The sequence below is a fragment of the Rutilus rutilus genome (genome assembly GCF_951802725.1).
Source record: "Rutilus rutilus genome assembly, chromosome: 16".
In the NCBI taxonomy this organism is placed as follows: Eukaryota; Metazoa; Chordata; class Actinopteri; order Cypriniformes; family Leuciscidae; genus Rutilus; species Rutilus rutilus.
In genome coordinates this window covers 22,667,152-22,683,962 of record NC_140224.1, presented here as the reverse complement: position 1 = coordinate 22,683,962, position 16,811 = coordinate 22,667,152, and the positions used below count along the sequence as shown (strand labels likewise).

The 16,811-nt window shown below is 36.6% G+C and overlaps 1 protein-coding gene across 3 annotated transcripts in view; it reads right to left on the bottom strand.

Moving 5' to 3' along the window:
• mfsd8 (major facilitator superfamily domain containing 8) overlaps positions 1-16,811 on the bottom strand; it is a 36,962-nt gene that overhangs the window by 1,667 nt on the left and 18,484 nt on the right. For 2 of the 3 annotated variants that reach the window (XM_084434703.1, XM_084434704.1), the window contains 12 exons: positions 8,318-8,352; positions 7,071-7,395; positions 6,634-6,707; positions 6,304-6,347; positions 3,772-4,012; positions 2,885-2,998; positions 2,590-2,734; positions 2,146-2,204; positions 1,888-1,996; positions 1,675-1,809; positions 1,108-1,211; positions 80-306 (listed from right to left, as the gene is read on the bottom strand). In XM_084434703.1, the coding sequence (XP_084290829.1) occupies positions 80-306; positions 1,108-1,211; positions 1,675-1,809; positions 1,888-1,996; positions 2,146-2,204; positions 2,590-2,734; positions 2,885-2,998; positions 3,772-4,012; positions 6,304-6,347; positions 6,634-6,707; positions 7,071-7,126 (1,308 nt within the window). In that variant the 5' untranslated portion in view covers positions 7,127-7,395; positions 8,318-8,352. Of the gene's footprint in view, positions 1-79; positions 307-1,107; positions 1,212-1,674; positions 1,810-1,887; positions 1,997-2,145; positions 2,205-2,589; positions 2,735-2,884; positions 2,999-3,771; positions 4,013-6,303; positions 6,348-6,633; positions 6,708-7,070; positions 8,353-16,811 lie in introns of all 3 variants that reach the window. The other variant, XM_084434702.1, reaches the window with a different exon arrangement.

The window sequence follows — 16,811 nt, the reverse complement described above, 5'->3', positions numbered from 1 at the left end:
AATAGCATGAACTTTAATTAATAATCATGTTACTTTAGTTTGAGATTCAATGTTTTAAAAGATAAAGGATGTATTGTACCTGCGGTCTGGGGCCCAGTATCTTTGAGTATAAAGTGTAGGACATCACGTTGCAGGTCGGATAGCCCACTCCGATTAGGATGTCAGAGGTGATGTACTGTGCGAGATGAATTACAGGGGTAAAAAAGCACCAGGTCTGTTCGGACGGACATCCGGTGGGCTCCAGAGAAGCGTTCGAGGCTTGGGTGGGTGCCAGCCTTATAGTTGGCATAGTGTTATTCTGAATGCCTGTTTATGGGATAATATTTGTTTAATATACACAAATTGCAGCTGTAATATACACTACTGTTCAAAGGTTTTGAAGACTGTTTTAATGTTTTTGAAAAAAAAAAAAATCTGCTTGATAAAAAAGTGAAAACAGTGACATTACAATTGAATAACCCAATTAACCTAACCCCTAAATGTTTTCTATTTTAATATATATTCCAAAGCTGAATTTTCAGCATCATTACTCCAGTCTTAAGTGTCACATGATCAATCAGAAATCATTCTAATATACATTTATTATTAAAATGATCAATGTTGAAAACAGTTGTGCTGCTTAATGTTTTAGTGGAAACCGTGATACATTTGATACACAAATATTTGATCTATTTAATGCATCCTTGCTGAATAAAAGTATTTCATTCTTTAAAAAAGAAATCCAAGCTTTTAAATAGTATATTGCTATTTTAATAATAAAAAAGATAATTATTTGCATTTGGAAACAAGCTTTACAGAGTTAAGACTCGTTCACGCCAAGGACCATAACAAAGATATAGCTCTAAAAATCATTCTCAATATTAAAGAAAAGCAGAGTTCACACAGAGAAACGATATTATTGGAATCACTTTCAGAATGACTTTTTCCAGCGGATGAATAATAAAAACATTGACAATCAGCTCAAGCATTTGGAGCGGCAGACAAGCACGCACTTAGAATAAACAGAACAATATCTTCTGCTGGTGTGGATGCTAATATAGTTATCTGTATAGTTATGCTTATAGTTATCGTTCTTAGTGTGAACGGGCCTTTAATCAGATATCTCACCTGTCCACTGTATTTTAGGATATTGATTTCCCCATGGCAACAAGATAAAGAACCCTGCAAATATGAGCACCAAGCCTCCAAGCAGCAGTGGCCGATCTCCTACCCTGAAAAACACAGCCAAAAAAAGATTTTTTACTTATCTGAAATCTGATTAGTCAGCTTGCAAGTGCAACAAGAGGAAGTCATGTGTTTAAAACTGTTAACATCCAATACATATTTGTTGGGTACAGCAGAAAAAAAAAAATGCAACTAACAAAGTTTTCCTGACCTGTTTCAAGACTTAAAACAATCAGAGGTTTTATGGCTACAGTCACAATGAGACTGTAAGTAATGTCCATTATGAGTAGTTAACCTACACTGTACTTATGCAAAATACTCTGGGCCTTTGGAACATTTCCCTTTTCCCAATAGAAGAGAAGTAACCTAAAACCTCTGTAGATGTTGTGTCAAACTGAAGTAAAAAAGCATGTCTGATTGTTCAAGGTTCTTCAAAACAGCTATGACAAATGGAAAAGTCTAATAACCGAAATCAAATTAGCATAAAGCTATTCAAAAAGTTATTTTTACCGTTTTGAAACCAGCTTTACCACCAGGAAGACGAGGATGGACTCAAAGCCGATGGCAGCCAATATGATGCCGTTATACAAAACGGCTTCTTTTCTTGTCCATGCAAACATGTCCATTGATAGAGGAGTAGATATACTGCAGGCAAACAAATTCACATGAATATGAGCTGATTAGACTTTAAATATGAGTCAAGATCTGAGGATCTACACTTACGTTTCGAACACAGCAAAAATGAAGAGAATAACGAAGAAAAGGACGTTGGATGTTAATACTGCAAACTGGTCAATATCACCTTCTACCTCAGGAGTCACTTCTACTCGCTCTGAGGGCAGAAAGACAAAGTACAATATAAAATGTTATAATTACATGAATTATTATCAAAGAGACTGTACAGGGACACTGTGCTAAAGCAACTGTACACTGCTAAAGTATATTTATAAATACATTTACACCAGAAAATAAATATCTTACCTTCTGGGGTGTAGTTAATTGCAGGGATACAATTTCCATGGTCATCCACACAGTGCTCCCTAAATAATTTAAAACACTTTAAATTCTATGCATTGCTTTATTCAAGTACAGTCAAATAGGATGTAAGCCTGAGACCGTGTCCACAACGGACGCGAGTGGCGCGACACGACAAAGGACAATAGAACCCATTATAATCAGTGATGTTGTCTACACTGGATGCGGCACGACAAATCCCGACAGTAAACTGATGCCTCGTTCTATTTATGACGTACTCCAAGCACTCGCGATACTTGGACAAATGGATATACAGCTTCTAGCTGTTGCAGCACAATGTGACGCGTCTGTTGTAAACACGGTGCTAGGGTTAAATATAGAAGCACTGAAGAGAAAATACACAGACCTCAAATAAAATATAAGTATTTAAGACTCAGGTTAAATCATTACCTCAAGAGTAATATAACCAGTAGAATGTTAATGACCCCGAAGCAGGCCGCCAACAGTGCTGGAGCGGTGTACATATTAACCTGAAGCTGGATAAATTTCACATTGACGCCAGTCTCTCCGATGAATGACAAAACAGCCTGCAGAGCTGAAAAATAAAGGCAGAAAACATCTTTTAATTATTTTTTAAATGGTAACTAGCCCTAAGAACGTATAAAATAAAGACATTACTATTCTTATAGACCAATTTCACACCAAATGCCATCTGTAAGTAAAATGCTTTTGACTTCACACAAACCTGGGCCAAGTATAAACCCGAGAGCTTGACAGGCGCTCATGTTAGCCATTGCACTGGTCCTCTCCGTCAGGGAAGTGGCACCAGCCACATAAGACCTCACAACTGCTACATTACCTACAGGACAGAACGACAGACCTTAGCACTGCAGATAAAGTACTTTACCTTATGCTTGATGATAATTGTTTACTGAATCTGTATTTGCTATATTAACATTATATTAACTTGTAATTTGTTTATTTATTTTAAATGTTTTTTTTTAAAGAAGTCTCTTATGCTCACCAATGCTGCATTTATTTAATCAAAAATACAGTAAAAACAGTATTTTTGTGAATTATTATTAAAATTGTAAATATGTTTTCTATTTTAAATTTTAAAACATTTGTGGTAAGATTTTTTTTTTTAGAGAGAAATTAATACTTTTATTCATCAAAGATGCAATATATTTGATCGAAAGTGACAGTGAAGACATTTATAATCTTACAAAAGTTTTATATATAATAAAAAAAAGTTTTTAAAAAAGTAATAAATGCAAATAAATGCCATTCATTGAACTTTCTATTCAAAGAATCCTGAAACAGCATCACTATTTCCACAGAAATGTAAGCAGCACAACTGTTTTCAACATTGATAGTAATAATAAGAAATGTTTCTTGAGCACCAAATCAGCATTTTAGAATGATTTCTGAAGGATCATGTGACACTGAGGACTGGAGTAATGATGCTGAAAATTCATTTTAAAATATATTCAAATAAAATAATAATATTTCACAAAAGTATTGTTTTTACTGTATTTTTGGTTAAATAAAGAAGAAAATTCTAATGTTTCAAAACTTTTGACAGGTACTATATGTGTGTGCGTGTGTGTGCTTTTTTTATTTTTTATTTACCTGCTCCAATGCCCACAAATGTGCGGGACAAAAGCATGTGAATGTTGTTGTGTGAGGGAAGTAAGTAGACGTAGGCGTAGTAAATGTTAGCGGAGACGTTGATCAATATAGAGCAGACTAGAGGCTCTCGCCGAGGCCTGTGATTGGACCATAATCCAAAGAGGGGTGAGGCCACCATCTGACCCAAACTATAGGCAGCAACCAGCCATCCCAAGAAACTGGCATCTGCACTGTCATCAATCTAAAAAAAATTAAAATTAAAAACACACACATCATGATTGATGGATTACAAGACAGTCACAGACTAACAAGGCTTACTGTGTGTAACTGAATAAAACTACAACTCCCAAATTGCATCTACACAGCACAACAGTAACATTTCGCACTGCGGTTGGCTGGTTGCCTGAAAAGCCTTCAGGCAATCAAGCAAGCACAAAAAAACGTTGTGCGTAACTGATGTGTTAAATTGTATCACCTTGTGTGCTTACATTTTTATTTACATATTATTATTTAAAAGTTATTTCACCTTGTGTACTTACATTTTTATTTAAAAATTATTATAACTGTTTTGCGTTAAACGAGTACTTCACCGCTGGCAAATTGGGCTTTCAATAGAACTTGGCTCCCTATGCTGTAGAAAGGTGGTTGGGGGGTGGGGGAATCGGTGTTACCTTACTAGAGAAAATGGGGGGGGAAAGGCTATTGTCTTTCATTTTGCCAAATAGGTAGGAAAACTTTAACACCCATAATGCACTGGGCATGTTGCCATCCAAGGCTGCTCCTTTTGGATAGGCTTAACCAGAGTCTAATACTGCCTCGCTTGAGACGGAAATACTTCTCGACTTTGTATTTGTATTGTTACCAGGTGAGACAATTCAAAAAGTAAACGTTTGGCAGGAAAGAGTCATTTTCAGTTTTCAGTGAAAGATCCAGAGCATTGTAGGGAGTGGCTAAAGACACATTTGCATCTTTTGCTGACAAATAAACCGGCATTTCTTGGTCCAGGTAACACAAAGAAAGAGCAAACATTGTTAATTTACATACAGTACCAGTCAAAAGTTTGGAAACACTACTATTTTTAATGCTTTTGCAAGAAGTCTCTTATGCTCATCAAGCCTGCAGTTAAAAAAAAATAAAAAAACTGTAATATTATGAAATATTATTACAATTTAAAATAATGGTTCTCTTTTTTTAATATACTTTAAAATGTAATTTATTTTTGTGATGCAAAGCTGAATTTTCATCAGCAAGTACTCCAGTCTTTGGTGTCTTATGATCCTTCAGAAATCATTCTAATATGATGATTTGATACTCAGTTATTATCAATGATGGAAACAGTTGTGCTGTTTAATATATTTTTTTGGAATACTTTTTTCAGGATTCATTGATGAGTAAAACGTTAACAGCATTTATTCATTAAAAACAGCATTTATTCAAAATAAAAACATTTCTAACAATATAAATCGTTACCATCACCTTTTATCAATTTAACGCATTCTTGTTGAATTAAAGTACTAATTTCTTTAAAAAAAAATAGTTATTGTTCCCAAACTTTTGAACGGTAGTGTATATTGTTACAAAAGATTTCTATTCTAAATAAATACATTTCTTTTTAACTTTTTATTCATCAAATAATCCTGAAAAAAGTATCTCAGGTTATAAAAAAATATTAAGCAGCACAACTGTTTCCAACATTGATCACAAATCAGCATATTAGAATGATTTCTGAAGGATCTTAAGATACCAAAGACTGGAGTACTTGCTGATGAAAATTCAGCTTTGCATCACAAAAATAAATTACATTTTAAAGTATATTAAAAAAGAGAACCATTATTTTAAATTGTAATAATATTTCATAATATTACTGTTTTTTTTTTTTTTTTTAACTGCAGGCTTGATGAGCATAAGAGACTTCTTTCAAAAGCATTAAAAATAGTAGTGTTTCCAAACTTTTGACTGGTACTGTATACTACTGATATTGTAACAATAAAAAGCAGGTTGAAAATCTGCGAACTTGTGCTTTAAATTAAATTTCAACAAATTTAAGCAATGTGCCCTGAATAGCCCTAGCTCTAAGTGTTCACACTTCTGCAAAGTCTACACAAAGGAGCAAGGACACATTTGAAAAGAGGAACACAGGTCTTATATGTACACTCAATCACAGAATTCAAACCTCAACAGATTGTTTTAGAAGATAGGCTATTTAACGTTCTTCAAGCAGGTTTTAGTTGATTCTTTGGCTTTTCTTGGAAATACACATATAACTACTTCCCTTTTTCACTTCTAGTTTTTAAATCAAGCATAGCTCAAGGAACCAAACATTGCACAGAGATAACAGAGAATTCCCATGTTAATGAATGTTCACTTCACTCAAATCGCAACTGCATAGAATATACTTTGTTCCTGTAAATCAAATAGACGTTTCAAGAAACACCAAAGCCATGGGTTTGATTCCCAAGTACTGCATGAACTTATAAAATGTATAGCTTGAGTGCAATGTAATATTGAATGTGTAAATGCAAGTATACTTACTTTCTTCAGATAGGGCCATATGGAAGTGATGACAATCGTAAAACCTAAAAAAAAGAACATTGCAATCACTTATATATTACATGTCACTTAAGTAGTACACAAACAACTAAATAAGACATTATAATTGCAATTGCAAAATCCGTACAGATAGATCCCTTCTAGTTGCACTTTTTTTAAGATCTTTTTTTTTTTTTTTTGTTGCAGGTTTTAGCTCTAATTGAATCCGTACCTAATGTAAAACAGACAGCAGAATTCATATTCATAACCGCACATCCGCGGGACAGACAAAGCAGCAAAATGGGTGTGAAAGAGTAAGAGTTTTTTTCTTACCAACACTGCTGAGGAACATGGTAAAGTACATGACCCTGATGGACCTCCATCGGCTTCTGTCTGCACCCCCATCACTTTAAGAGGAAAAGAGAAGTTGGACATACAAATAGCAATTATAGCACTTTTTTCATTGTTTAGCCTATTTAGTTACAATAATTTCATGAATTAGGACGAGTCGCTCATGCGAGATATTATGCACATCTTCACTGCACTATTAAACTTCCACACTGACGTGACTTAATATAATTTGAACTTATCATCATGCAGTGCATTAGTGACAAATTCCCTTGTGACATGACACACAGGCAACATTGTCAAGTTTAACTGGTCGAGCCAAATAGTTTCAGCTTAGACATAATGGCAGAATATAAATAAAAGAAAATAAGATCAGTCCTGCCAGACTGCGTCATTACAAATGTAATTATCACACATCTTACCTTGTAATATCGCCTCTCAGAAGCGGAGTGTTTTCATCAGACCCCACAAGTGACATTATTAGCGATTGAGCAGCTTGCGAAAATTAAACGACGACTAGAGTTCATTGAAGTTATTTACAATGGCATGCACTTTAAAATCAAGTTAACTGGACTGACAACAGTCTGAAGCTGCACAACACATATCTCGAAAACGCATGCAGGTCTCTGCATAAATATTCCCATTTTAGTTGTTAGAAGCAGACTAGTGTTCAGAGTCATTCACCACCGTTTGACGCGCAGTCTAAAGTCCATTGGTGGTGTTGATTCAGCGTAAACTTGAATCATTCTGAAGAACGTTGTCACACGTGACCGAGAGAAACAGAAAACAACAGTGAGAAGGAAAAACACACTAGCACTTCAAAATAAAAGCCCCTTGCAATTAATTAGCAGGTTTTTTTTTTTTTTTTTTAATTAGAAGTTTTTTAGATTAGTGTATTCGTTTATTCATTCATATTTTCATTTTTAACGTATTTAATACAATATTAGTTTTTAACGCATTTAGTAAAAAGACAGACAGCTCCATAAAACGTATGGCATTTAACTATTAACATCCCCCCATCCCATATTTAACCAAACATCCCACCTACACTATGATGGTAGACAAGAAAAGACAAGTTTGGTCAAGATCTGATTCCAATAACGTTACACAGGGAACAAATTCTGACACCTGCATAGTGTTGGTGAAAAAAACATATTTGAAAGGGCAGCAACCAATGCAATCAAAACAGCTCTATCATTCAATAATTCAATCTGCCATATTGCTGGCCAAGTAGTGGATAAAATGTAAAGAGCAGGTTGAATAAACAAAGAGTGGCTTTTTTTTCTTCTTCATGTGATAAGGACAGTTGATAGACAAGAGACAGACAATCACTTAGAATAGCAATTGTATGTGTGTATAGACAGGGCAAGAGTGATAATGCGGAAAGAGATAGGGCTCAGAAGCTGAATATGATTGATGAGATGCATCTGAAGGGAATCGTGCTGATGTGTTCACCAAAATAAATGAAGTCAAGTTGATTGAGGAACATATCAAATGAATAAACAAAACAAATCACTAAGACAATCACAAAGGAAGGAGACACTTTAGTTAATGTGATTAGGATTGAGAGGGGCGCCAGCCTTTCTGCTTGTGAGATAAAGATGAAACATGCTGATAGATGATAGAAGACACTGACACAGTTGGCTTTTTATCCTGTGGATCTACTTACTTGTGTGAAGTTGCTTTCTCAGTTTTGACCCAAATCTAAACCAAGCAGAGGAATAAACTCAAAGTGGTTATCTGCCTTATACAGCAATGGCATCACTGTCCCAAAAACATTCTCTCTAAATTCTCTTTAAAGAGATGAATCAGTATGAATGAGCATCAATCTGTTTTTCGCCCACTGTATTAATGTGGCATTCTGGTTGAGAGTATTCTTATAATAATACACATTTCATTATTTTAATATTGCAAGCAGATTAAATAAAACATGGTTTCTTATGCCATATTATAAAACTGTATCATGTTTGTTAACCATAGCCTATTTTCCACCAGAATACCATATAAGTTAAAGGTGCATTGCGCAACATTTCATGTTAAAAATACCCGTTTTTCTAACCCATACATGCTTAAACAATTGCCTGATGGGCTGAATGAGCCCTTCTATGATCACTGCGATTGCCTCTATAATCCTGTACAGTAAAATAAATAAGAGGGATTCGGGTCGGAATCGACTGGGCGTGACGTCATGCGCGTTCACGCTCACCTGGCTATGTCTGGCAGGTTTGTGTATTCGCCGCCATTATCCGCATCAGCGAAGACAACTCAAGCGACTTTTGCAAAAGTAGAAGATGGATTCAAAGAGACCGGCTTCTAGTTCATCCCAAACCCCAACGCAAACTCCACGTAACCGCGTGCACAACTCTGGTTGCAGTTTCGCGTGTCGCCAGAAGGGGGCATAGTTCTGCAAAAACTCAGAGACTTGCGCAATGCACCTTTAATAAATAAGTTAAATGTTACTACAACAGACCTATGAAAAAAAGTATTAGTCACGAATGTAAAGCATTAGAAAGATTGTGAAGGCTTCTTAACACTATTTGAAAGAGATTTTATATTAATCTACTTTGGTTTTAGAGAGAGGCGGTATTAACAATAAGTAACATAGCATCTTATGCATGCTTATTGGCACATCCGGTCTTTATAGGCATGTGTCAGTGGATAGTTGCATGTGTCACTTAAAACTTGTGGCATGTGCCACTGACATTATCGCAGAACACTGACACTGAGTCGCGGAACATGTCGCCATACAGTGGGTACGGAAAGTATTCAGACCCCCTTAAATTTTTCACTCTGTTATATTGCAGCCATTTGCTAAAATCATTTAAGTTCTTTTTTTTTCCTCATTATTGTACACACAGCACCCCATATTGACAGAAAAACACAGAATTGTTGACATTTTTGCACATTTATTAAAAAAGAAAAACTGAAATATCACATGGTCCTAAATATTCAGACCCTTTGCTCAGTATTTAGTAGAAGCACCCTTTTGATCTAATACAGCCATGAGTCTTTTTGGGAAAGATGCAACAAGTTTTTCACACCTGGATTTGGGTATCCTCTGCCATTCCTCCTTGCAGATCCTCTCCAGTTCTGTCAGGTTGGATGGTAAACGTTGGTGGACAGCCATTTTCAGGTCTCTCCAGAGATGCTCAATTGGGTTTAAGTCAGGGCTCTGGCTGGGCCATTCAAGAACAGTCACGGAGTTGTTGTGAAGCCACTCCTTCATTATTTTAGCTGTGTGCTTAGGGTCATTGTCTTGTTGGAAGGTGAACCTTCGGCCCAGTCTGAGGTCCAGAGCACTCTGGAGAAGGTTTTCGTCCAGGATATCCCTGTACTTGGCCGCATTCATCTTTCCCTCGATTGCAACCAGTCGTCCTGTCCCTGCAGCTGAAAAACACCCCCACAGCATGATGCTGCCACCACCATGCTTCACTGTTGAGACTGTATTGGACAGGTGATGAGCAGTGCCTGATTTTCTCCACACATACCGTTTAGAATTAAGGCCAAAAAGTTCTATCTTGGTCTCATCAGACCAGAGAATCTTATTTATCACCATCTTGGAGTCCTTCAGGTGTGCTTTCATGTGTCTTGCACTGAGGAGAGGCTTCCGTCGGGCCACTCTGCCATAAAGCCCCGACTGGTGGATGGCTGTAGTGATGGTTCACTTACTACAACTTTCTCCCATCTCCCGACTGCATCTCTGGAGCTCAGCCACAGTGATCTTTGGGTTCTTCTTTACCTCTCTCACCAAGGCTCTTCTCCCCCGATAGCTCAGCTTGGCCAGACGGCCAGCTCTAGGAAGGGTTCTGGTCGTCCCAAACGTCTTCCATTTAAGGATTATGGAGGCCACTGTGCTCTTAGGAACCTTAAGTGCAGCAGAATTTTTTTTGTAACCATGGCCAGATCTGTGCCTTGCCACAATTCTGTCTCTGAGCTCCTCAGGCAGTTCCTTTGACCTCATGATTCTCATTTGCTCTGACATGCAGAGCTGTAAGGTCTTATATAGACAGGTGTGTGGCTTTCCTAATCAAGTCCAATCAGTATAATCAAACACAGCTGGACTCAAATGAAGGTGTAGAACCATCTCAAGGATGATCAGAAGAAATGGACAGCACCTGAATGAAATATATGAGTGTCACAGCAAAGGGTCTGAATACTTAGGACCATATGATATTTAAGTTTTTCTTTTTTAATAAATGTGCAAAAATGTCAACAATTCTGTGTTTTTCTGTCAATATGGGGTGCTGTGTGTACAATAATTAGGAAAAAAAAAAGAACTTAAATGATTTTAGCAAATGGCTCCAATATAACAAAGAGTGAAAAATTTAAGGGGGTCTGAATACTTTCCGTACCCACTGTATGTTGGGTTGTGACACCTCCGGTATAGTGACTGACAGATGTACTGAGCAGCTATACTGACGTAATTGTGACAAAAAATACTGATATTTTTAAATAAATGTCAATTAAACATTAAAGTCATTTTGTGGCACATCAGTATCCCAGTGGCATGTGCCACTGAATAATATATGTAATGCCAATGTTGTTGATCATGCAAACTGGCCATTCAAGGAAACAAGAAATAAATCTGTAAATAAAGACATTTGAGGAACATCTTATATATATATATATATATATATATATATATATATATATATATATATATATATATATATATACACACACACACACAGACATACACACACTATAATTACTAATTATTTATATCAATATCAGACTCTGATTACTCTGATTAACTCCCAAACAAATGACTTACACCACCCGTAGATGTTCCTCAACCTCAACTGTTTTAAAGGGATAGTTTAATCCCTAATAATAGAAAAATTCTGTCATCATTTACTCACCCTCAAGTTGTCCCAGACATGTATAAATGTGTTTGTTCTGATGAGCACAAAGGAAGATCTTTTGAAGAATGTTTGTAACCAAACAGGTCTGAGGCACCATTGACTTCCACATTTTGTGTGAACTATCTCTTTAAGTTTATCTTGCGCTGGTCAGTGTACACATACTTATACTGACACCTAGTGGCGTGCATGCAGCATCATGCAAAAATAAAGGTTTACAACTATTGATGCGGTATTGGCCGGGCTGCATTAAAACTATAAGGGGCCCCTGGGCTTTGGGGCCCTTCATCCAACAGAACTATTATCTACATTCTCTCAATCACAAAGTGCAAGTTATCAGCCTTTTGTTTCACATGAATAAATGCCATTATAAAAACTGCATAAACTTCATATTATTTGGCACATAGTCCGAACTATTTGCATAGGCTACTTAACCTTATAACTACTGCCTACATCGGCTTTGTCTTATCAAATCATCCTTTTGTTTTGCAGAAATAAATGCAATAAAACTTTTATATACTAAATTTCACTGTTTCCCTTATAAATAGAATGTTACTTTCTGAACATTTTTAATGCTGAAAAAGTAATCAGATCATTGGGACTACCGTACAAAGGTTTCCTTAAGCTTTTTCAGGATGAAAAATCCCTTATGATGCTGGAAAAGTTAAACTCCCTCAGTAGGCTACATCACTTTCCTTTGACATGCAATTATCTTTCTTGTGCTATTGTTGAGCAGTCGTGTTTTTTTGTGTGTGTTTTTTATGACAACTTTGAAACAAATGATATGCATTTGTGACTGGTTAAGTTTAAAAAGCTGCTTTTTTAAAAGATAGTGCTTATAATTAGACAAGGTGGCTAACTATGGGAGCTCAGCTATGCTATTAAGTTGAAAAAAGAGTAAATTATTTGACTAATTATAGCCTATTCTGCTAGCACATGGCCTACACCTACCAATAACTGGTGGTAATTGCCTTTGTCCTTCGCCATCATCTGCATCTTTATCTAGGCCATGCATTGAAATAAATTTGACTGACGTTTCACTTTATTTTTCTCTCATTTGAGATCCGCTTTCATATTCTCGAGACATTACTGTGACATCAACTCGTCCGTTATTATGAATTCAATGGCCTACGTCAGGTGAGTTCGATACAGCCCAATCATTGAACATTTTCAGAAACCGTAAGCATGATTGAAATTTTTATTGGATTTCAGCTGACGATTACAGGGTTCAGTGAGTGAAGGGTTGCACATAGGACGAGAAGCGCAAAGCCGTGTCTTTAATTAAAATTCGAACACAACACATTTTTATGAATATACACACATCGGCATCGCCCAGTTCCGATTGCAGGAGGCTGTTCAAAAACATGCCTAGCCACAGAGCGCCACTCAGTTTTCCATTAAAGTCCTCCTGTGTTGAAAATCAAGGTTTCAATATTGTTTGAATGTCTATTGTGTTTTTAATATGCTTTAAGTCAAACCATGCATAAATTCATTAGTCAACACCATTGCTGAGGATTTTCTCCTCAAAACTGCAGTGAACCAAAGGCAGTCTCAAACACGCAGTTTGAAATCGCTGGTGTTTCTGACATCACAAACTACATTGTAACCAATCATGTCAACGTGTGATCGTCAACGAGTGGATCTCTGAGCTGGGCTGTGTTCCAGTTTGGATGTAGGCCTACTCCATTGCTTACCAGAGTAGCGGCTCCTGGTCCATAAATTTAGGTTGGTGCAAATTCTGGGTCTCAGCTCTAGTTCATGATAAACATTTTGTAAGCTTTATATTCTAATCGCTGAACACATCAGACACACTTTTGGCAGAATTCTAATGTTCAGAATTCAGAATTCTTTAGTACACGACAAACGCATATAAAGCCATCTTATAATTGCCTTAATGTATTATGTATTGTATATGAATGTTGTTTTAGAATATTGCAAGTTAGGAATTCCAGTGAGGAAAACAAAGTCATGTCTATTCTCAGAACAAACATAAAACAAAAACAGAACTACTGTATATAAAAGGTATTCACATGAGCACGTTTGAACTAAACGCTTTATACTTTCATTCATTTGATACGCTACTCCACATAGGAAGAACAGGCATGCCAACTAGTTACTGAACTGATGCAGAGACAAAGACGCTGAAGCGGACTAATAGCGTCTCTTTTTTCTGGAGCGAGGTTTACGCAAGGTAATGTGAAAAGCGGGGCAGCCAGAAATCTGCCCTAATGGCTCTCTATGAGAGAGCACTGCAATTCCATTTTACACCACAGATTTATATTGGAAATTTGTTGGGCACTGTAGAACTAGGGAGGGTTCTGAGACCGGCTGCCCCACTTAGTATCGTGAAGGAACATGCCTGCCGAATCCATGCACTACATTTTAACATATCCTGCTCACTTTACGACTTAAAATAGTTTAGAAATTCTAAAAAATATTTGTTGCAGAATGCTGAACACATTTATAATTGATTATTAATTCAGTGCATATAGAGGTCTTTACTTGGATGAATATTTTGCCTGTAATAACTTGCGAGACAGATCTGTTCAAGATGGTTCATTTTACTCAGGAAATCAGCAGCAAGCAGTAGGCTACACTTTGGGTGCTTCTCAATGTCCCTCCTTGTTTCCTCGCTCCTCCTTTCTCGATCCTATGACCTGGAAACGGATCGAATTCAGCCATCTTGAAGGACATCTCAATTCTCTAATTGCACAGCGAGGAGGTGAGGAACGAGGAGTGAGGAAGCTTCCAGAGGAGCTATGAGCGAGGATGCACAGGTGTATCCTATGCGGAAGTCTTTCTTGCCGAGAAACCTGATGCACTTTAAATGCCTCCCTCTTCAATAAATTCTCCTCCCTCTTCACATCAGTCACAATCATTTTCATTTATGCTTTACCTATGCAGTTTAAATAAATCATATATCACATTTATCAACAGGGCATCTTGCTTTATCTTTATTATTTATTAATTTCTTAAATAACCAAATTTTAACAACCTAAGGAATTGAGAAGCACCCTTTATAACATCACAGGTGGATTCCATATGCACACATAACAGGTTCTTCTTTCTTACTTTTAAGCCAAGTCGAAAGGCATTAGATTGCCCCCTACAGGTCTATATACAAAAGCTCAGTCTACAACATCCCCTTTCCCCCAAGTTTACAATATTTCTTTCATAATCATCACAATGTAACCACAATCATGTAACCACACTACAGTTACACACACACACACACACACACACACACACACACAAATTGTCACAGTTTTTTTTTTTTTTTTTGGAAAGAGATTTTATACAACAATTTTTATTATACAGACAAAAGTTTACATTAATCATTAAAGAGACGAGCATAAAAGAAAAAACATTGTCTGCACTTTTTTCTTTTTACACATTCCTTAAAAAAAATTAAAAAATAAAATAAAATAAAATAAAATCACACAAACAACAGAGTAACCACCATCCCAAACCCCTCCCCCCACCCACCCAGGAGGATTAGAAAATAATCGGTAGTCTCTACAACCAATTATACTAATACTAATACAAAAAAAAAAAAAAAAAAAAACAGTAATTGTGTTATCCCTTGTATGAAAAACATGCCTAGATGAAAAAAATTAAATAAAACACTTGCTCAACCATTATATAACTAAGTCAGAATCTAGAGAGGATACAGAGTCGTAAAGATTAAAAATAGGGGTCCAAGTTTTATAAAATTGATCAGTTGAGCCCCGAGTCGAATATTTCAATTTTTCAAGTGAAAGGAATGACATCAGATCCTTTAACCAAGAGGTAGTTGGAGGGGGGGTTGGACACTTCCAATGCAACAAGATGCACCTTCTAGCAATAAGAGAAGCAAAAGCGATAACATCTGCTTTCTGTCTCGTAATGGATGACAATTGAGATACACCAAAGATGGCGACTAGGGGACATGGAGATAGAGAAATGTGCAGAGCCCTAGACATGAAGTCAAAAAAAGAAGACCAATAAGAGGCCAGTTTTGGGCAGCTAAAGAAAGTATGGGTGTGATCGGCAGGAGAAAATGAGCATCTGATACAGGAGTCCTCTGTTTCTGGAAACAGTTTATGGAGTTTAGCTTTGGTAAGATGAATTCGATGAAAGACTTTTAGCTGAATCAGACTTAGCCGAGCACATACAGAAGTAGAATTAACTCTAGCAAGGGCCTCAGACCATAGCTCTTCCGAAAACTTAATTTGCAGCTCATTTTCCCAAGTCATCTTTAGGCAGGAGAGAGAGGACGTATTAGATGAGAGTAACATGGTGTAGACAGAGGATATACGACTACCACCTGTAGGGGCCGACAATAAGTTCTCAACCAGAGACTTTTCTGGTAATTGAGGGAAACTAGGGAAGTTAGTCTTAACAAAATTGCGGAGTTGAAAATACCTGAATAAGCCTGTAGTATGCAGGTTAAATTTGGACATAAGATTGGTGAATGTGGCAAAATAATTATCAATAAAAAGATCTGAAAAACAGGCCATACCATTATCTTTCCATCTTTTAAAAGTGTGATCAATAGCTGGTGGTAAAAACAAGTGATTGTTGCAAATAGGACTTAAAACAGATAGTGACTCCAACCGAAAATGTTGTCGAAATTGTTCCCAGATTTTTAAAGTCGATAGCACGATAGGATTACTAATATAATTGGAAGGACGCATGGACAAAGGAGCAAAGACAAGAGCAGGAAGAGAAGAGGAAAGACAAGTAGCAGCTTCTAGAGTACACCAGTTAACCTCCGGCGAATTACACCACAAGAAAATCTTCGAAATATTGGCGGACCAGTAATAATAAAGAAAATTTGGCAGAGCTAAACCTCCATCACGTTTATTTCGTTGCAGGATAATTTTATTCACTTTAGGAGTTTTACCAGCCCAGATAAAAGAGGAGATAATTTTACAAATTGTCACAGTTGACAGATTTTTCTTTTCTTTTTACAATATTCCAATAACAGTTCACATTCAATTATTTATTATTTATTTTTACTTCAGTTCATAATCTTTCAAACGAACAGGCAATTTCCTTGTTCTCTGTGACCTTCTCATAATCACAACAGGGCTAACAGATTTGTTCATTTCAGTGATCATCTCAGAAGTTTGAGAGGAATCCCCAGCTTCTTCAAAGATTGGTTTTACTTGGAATGTCCTCAGCCAATGTGTCCTCAGTATCTTCAGCAAATAAAGGAGCAGAGTTGTCAGAAAAGTACAAATCTGGATATTTACAGTCCATTGGTATGCAGACTCGGAGCCTGCAGCTACAGTCCCGCACCCAGAGTCCCGCATTCTC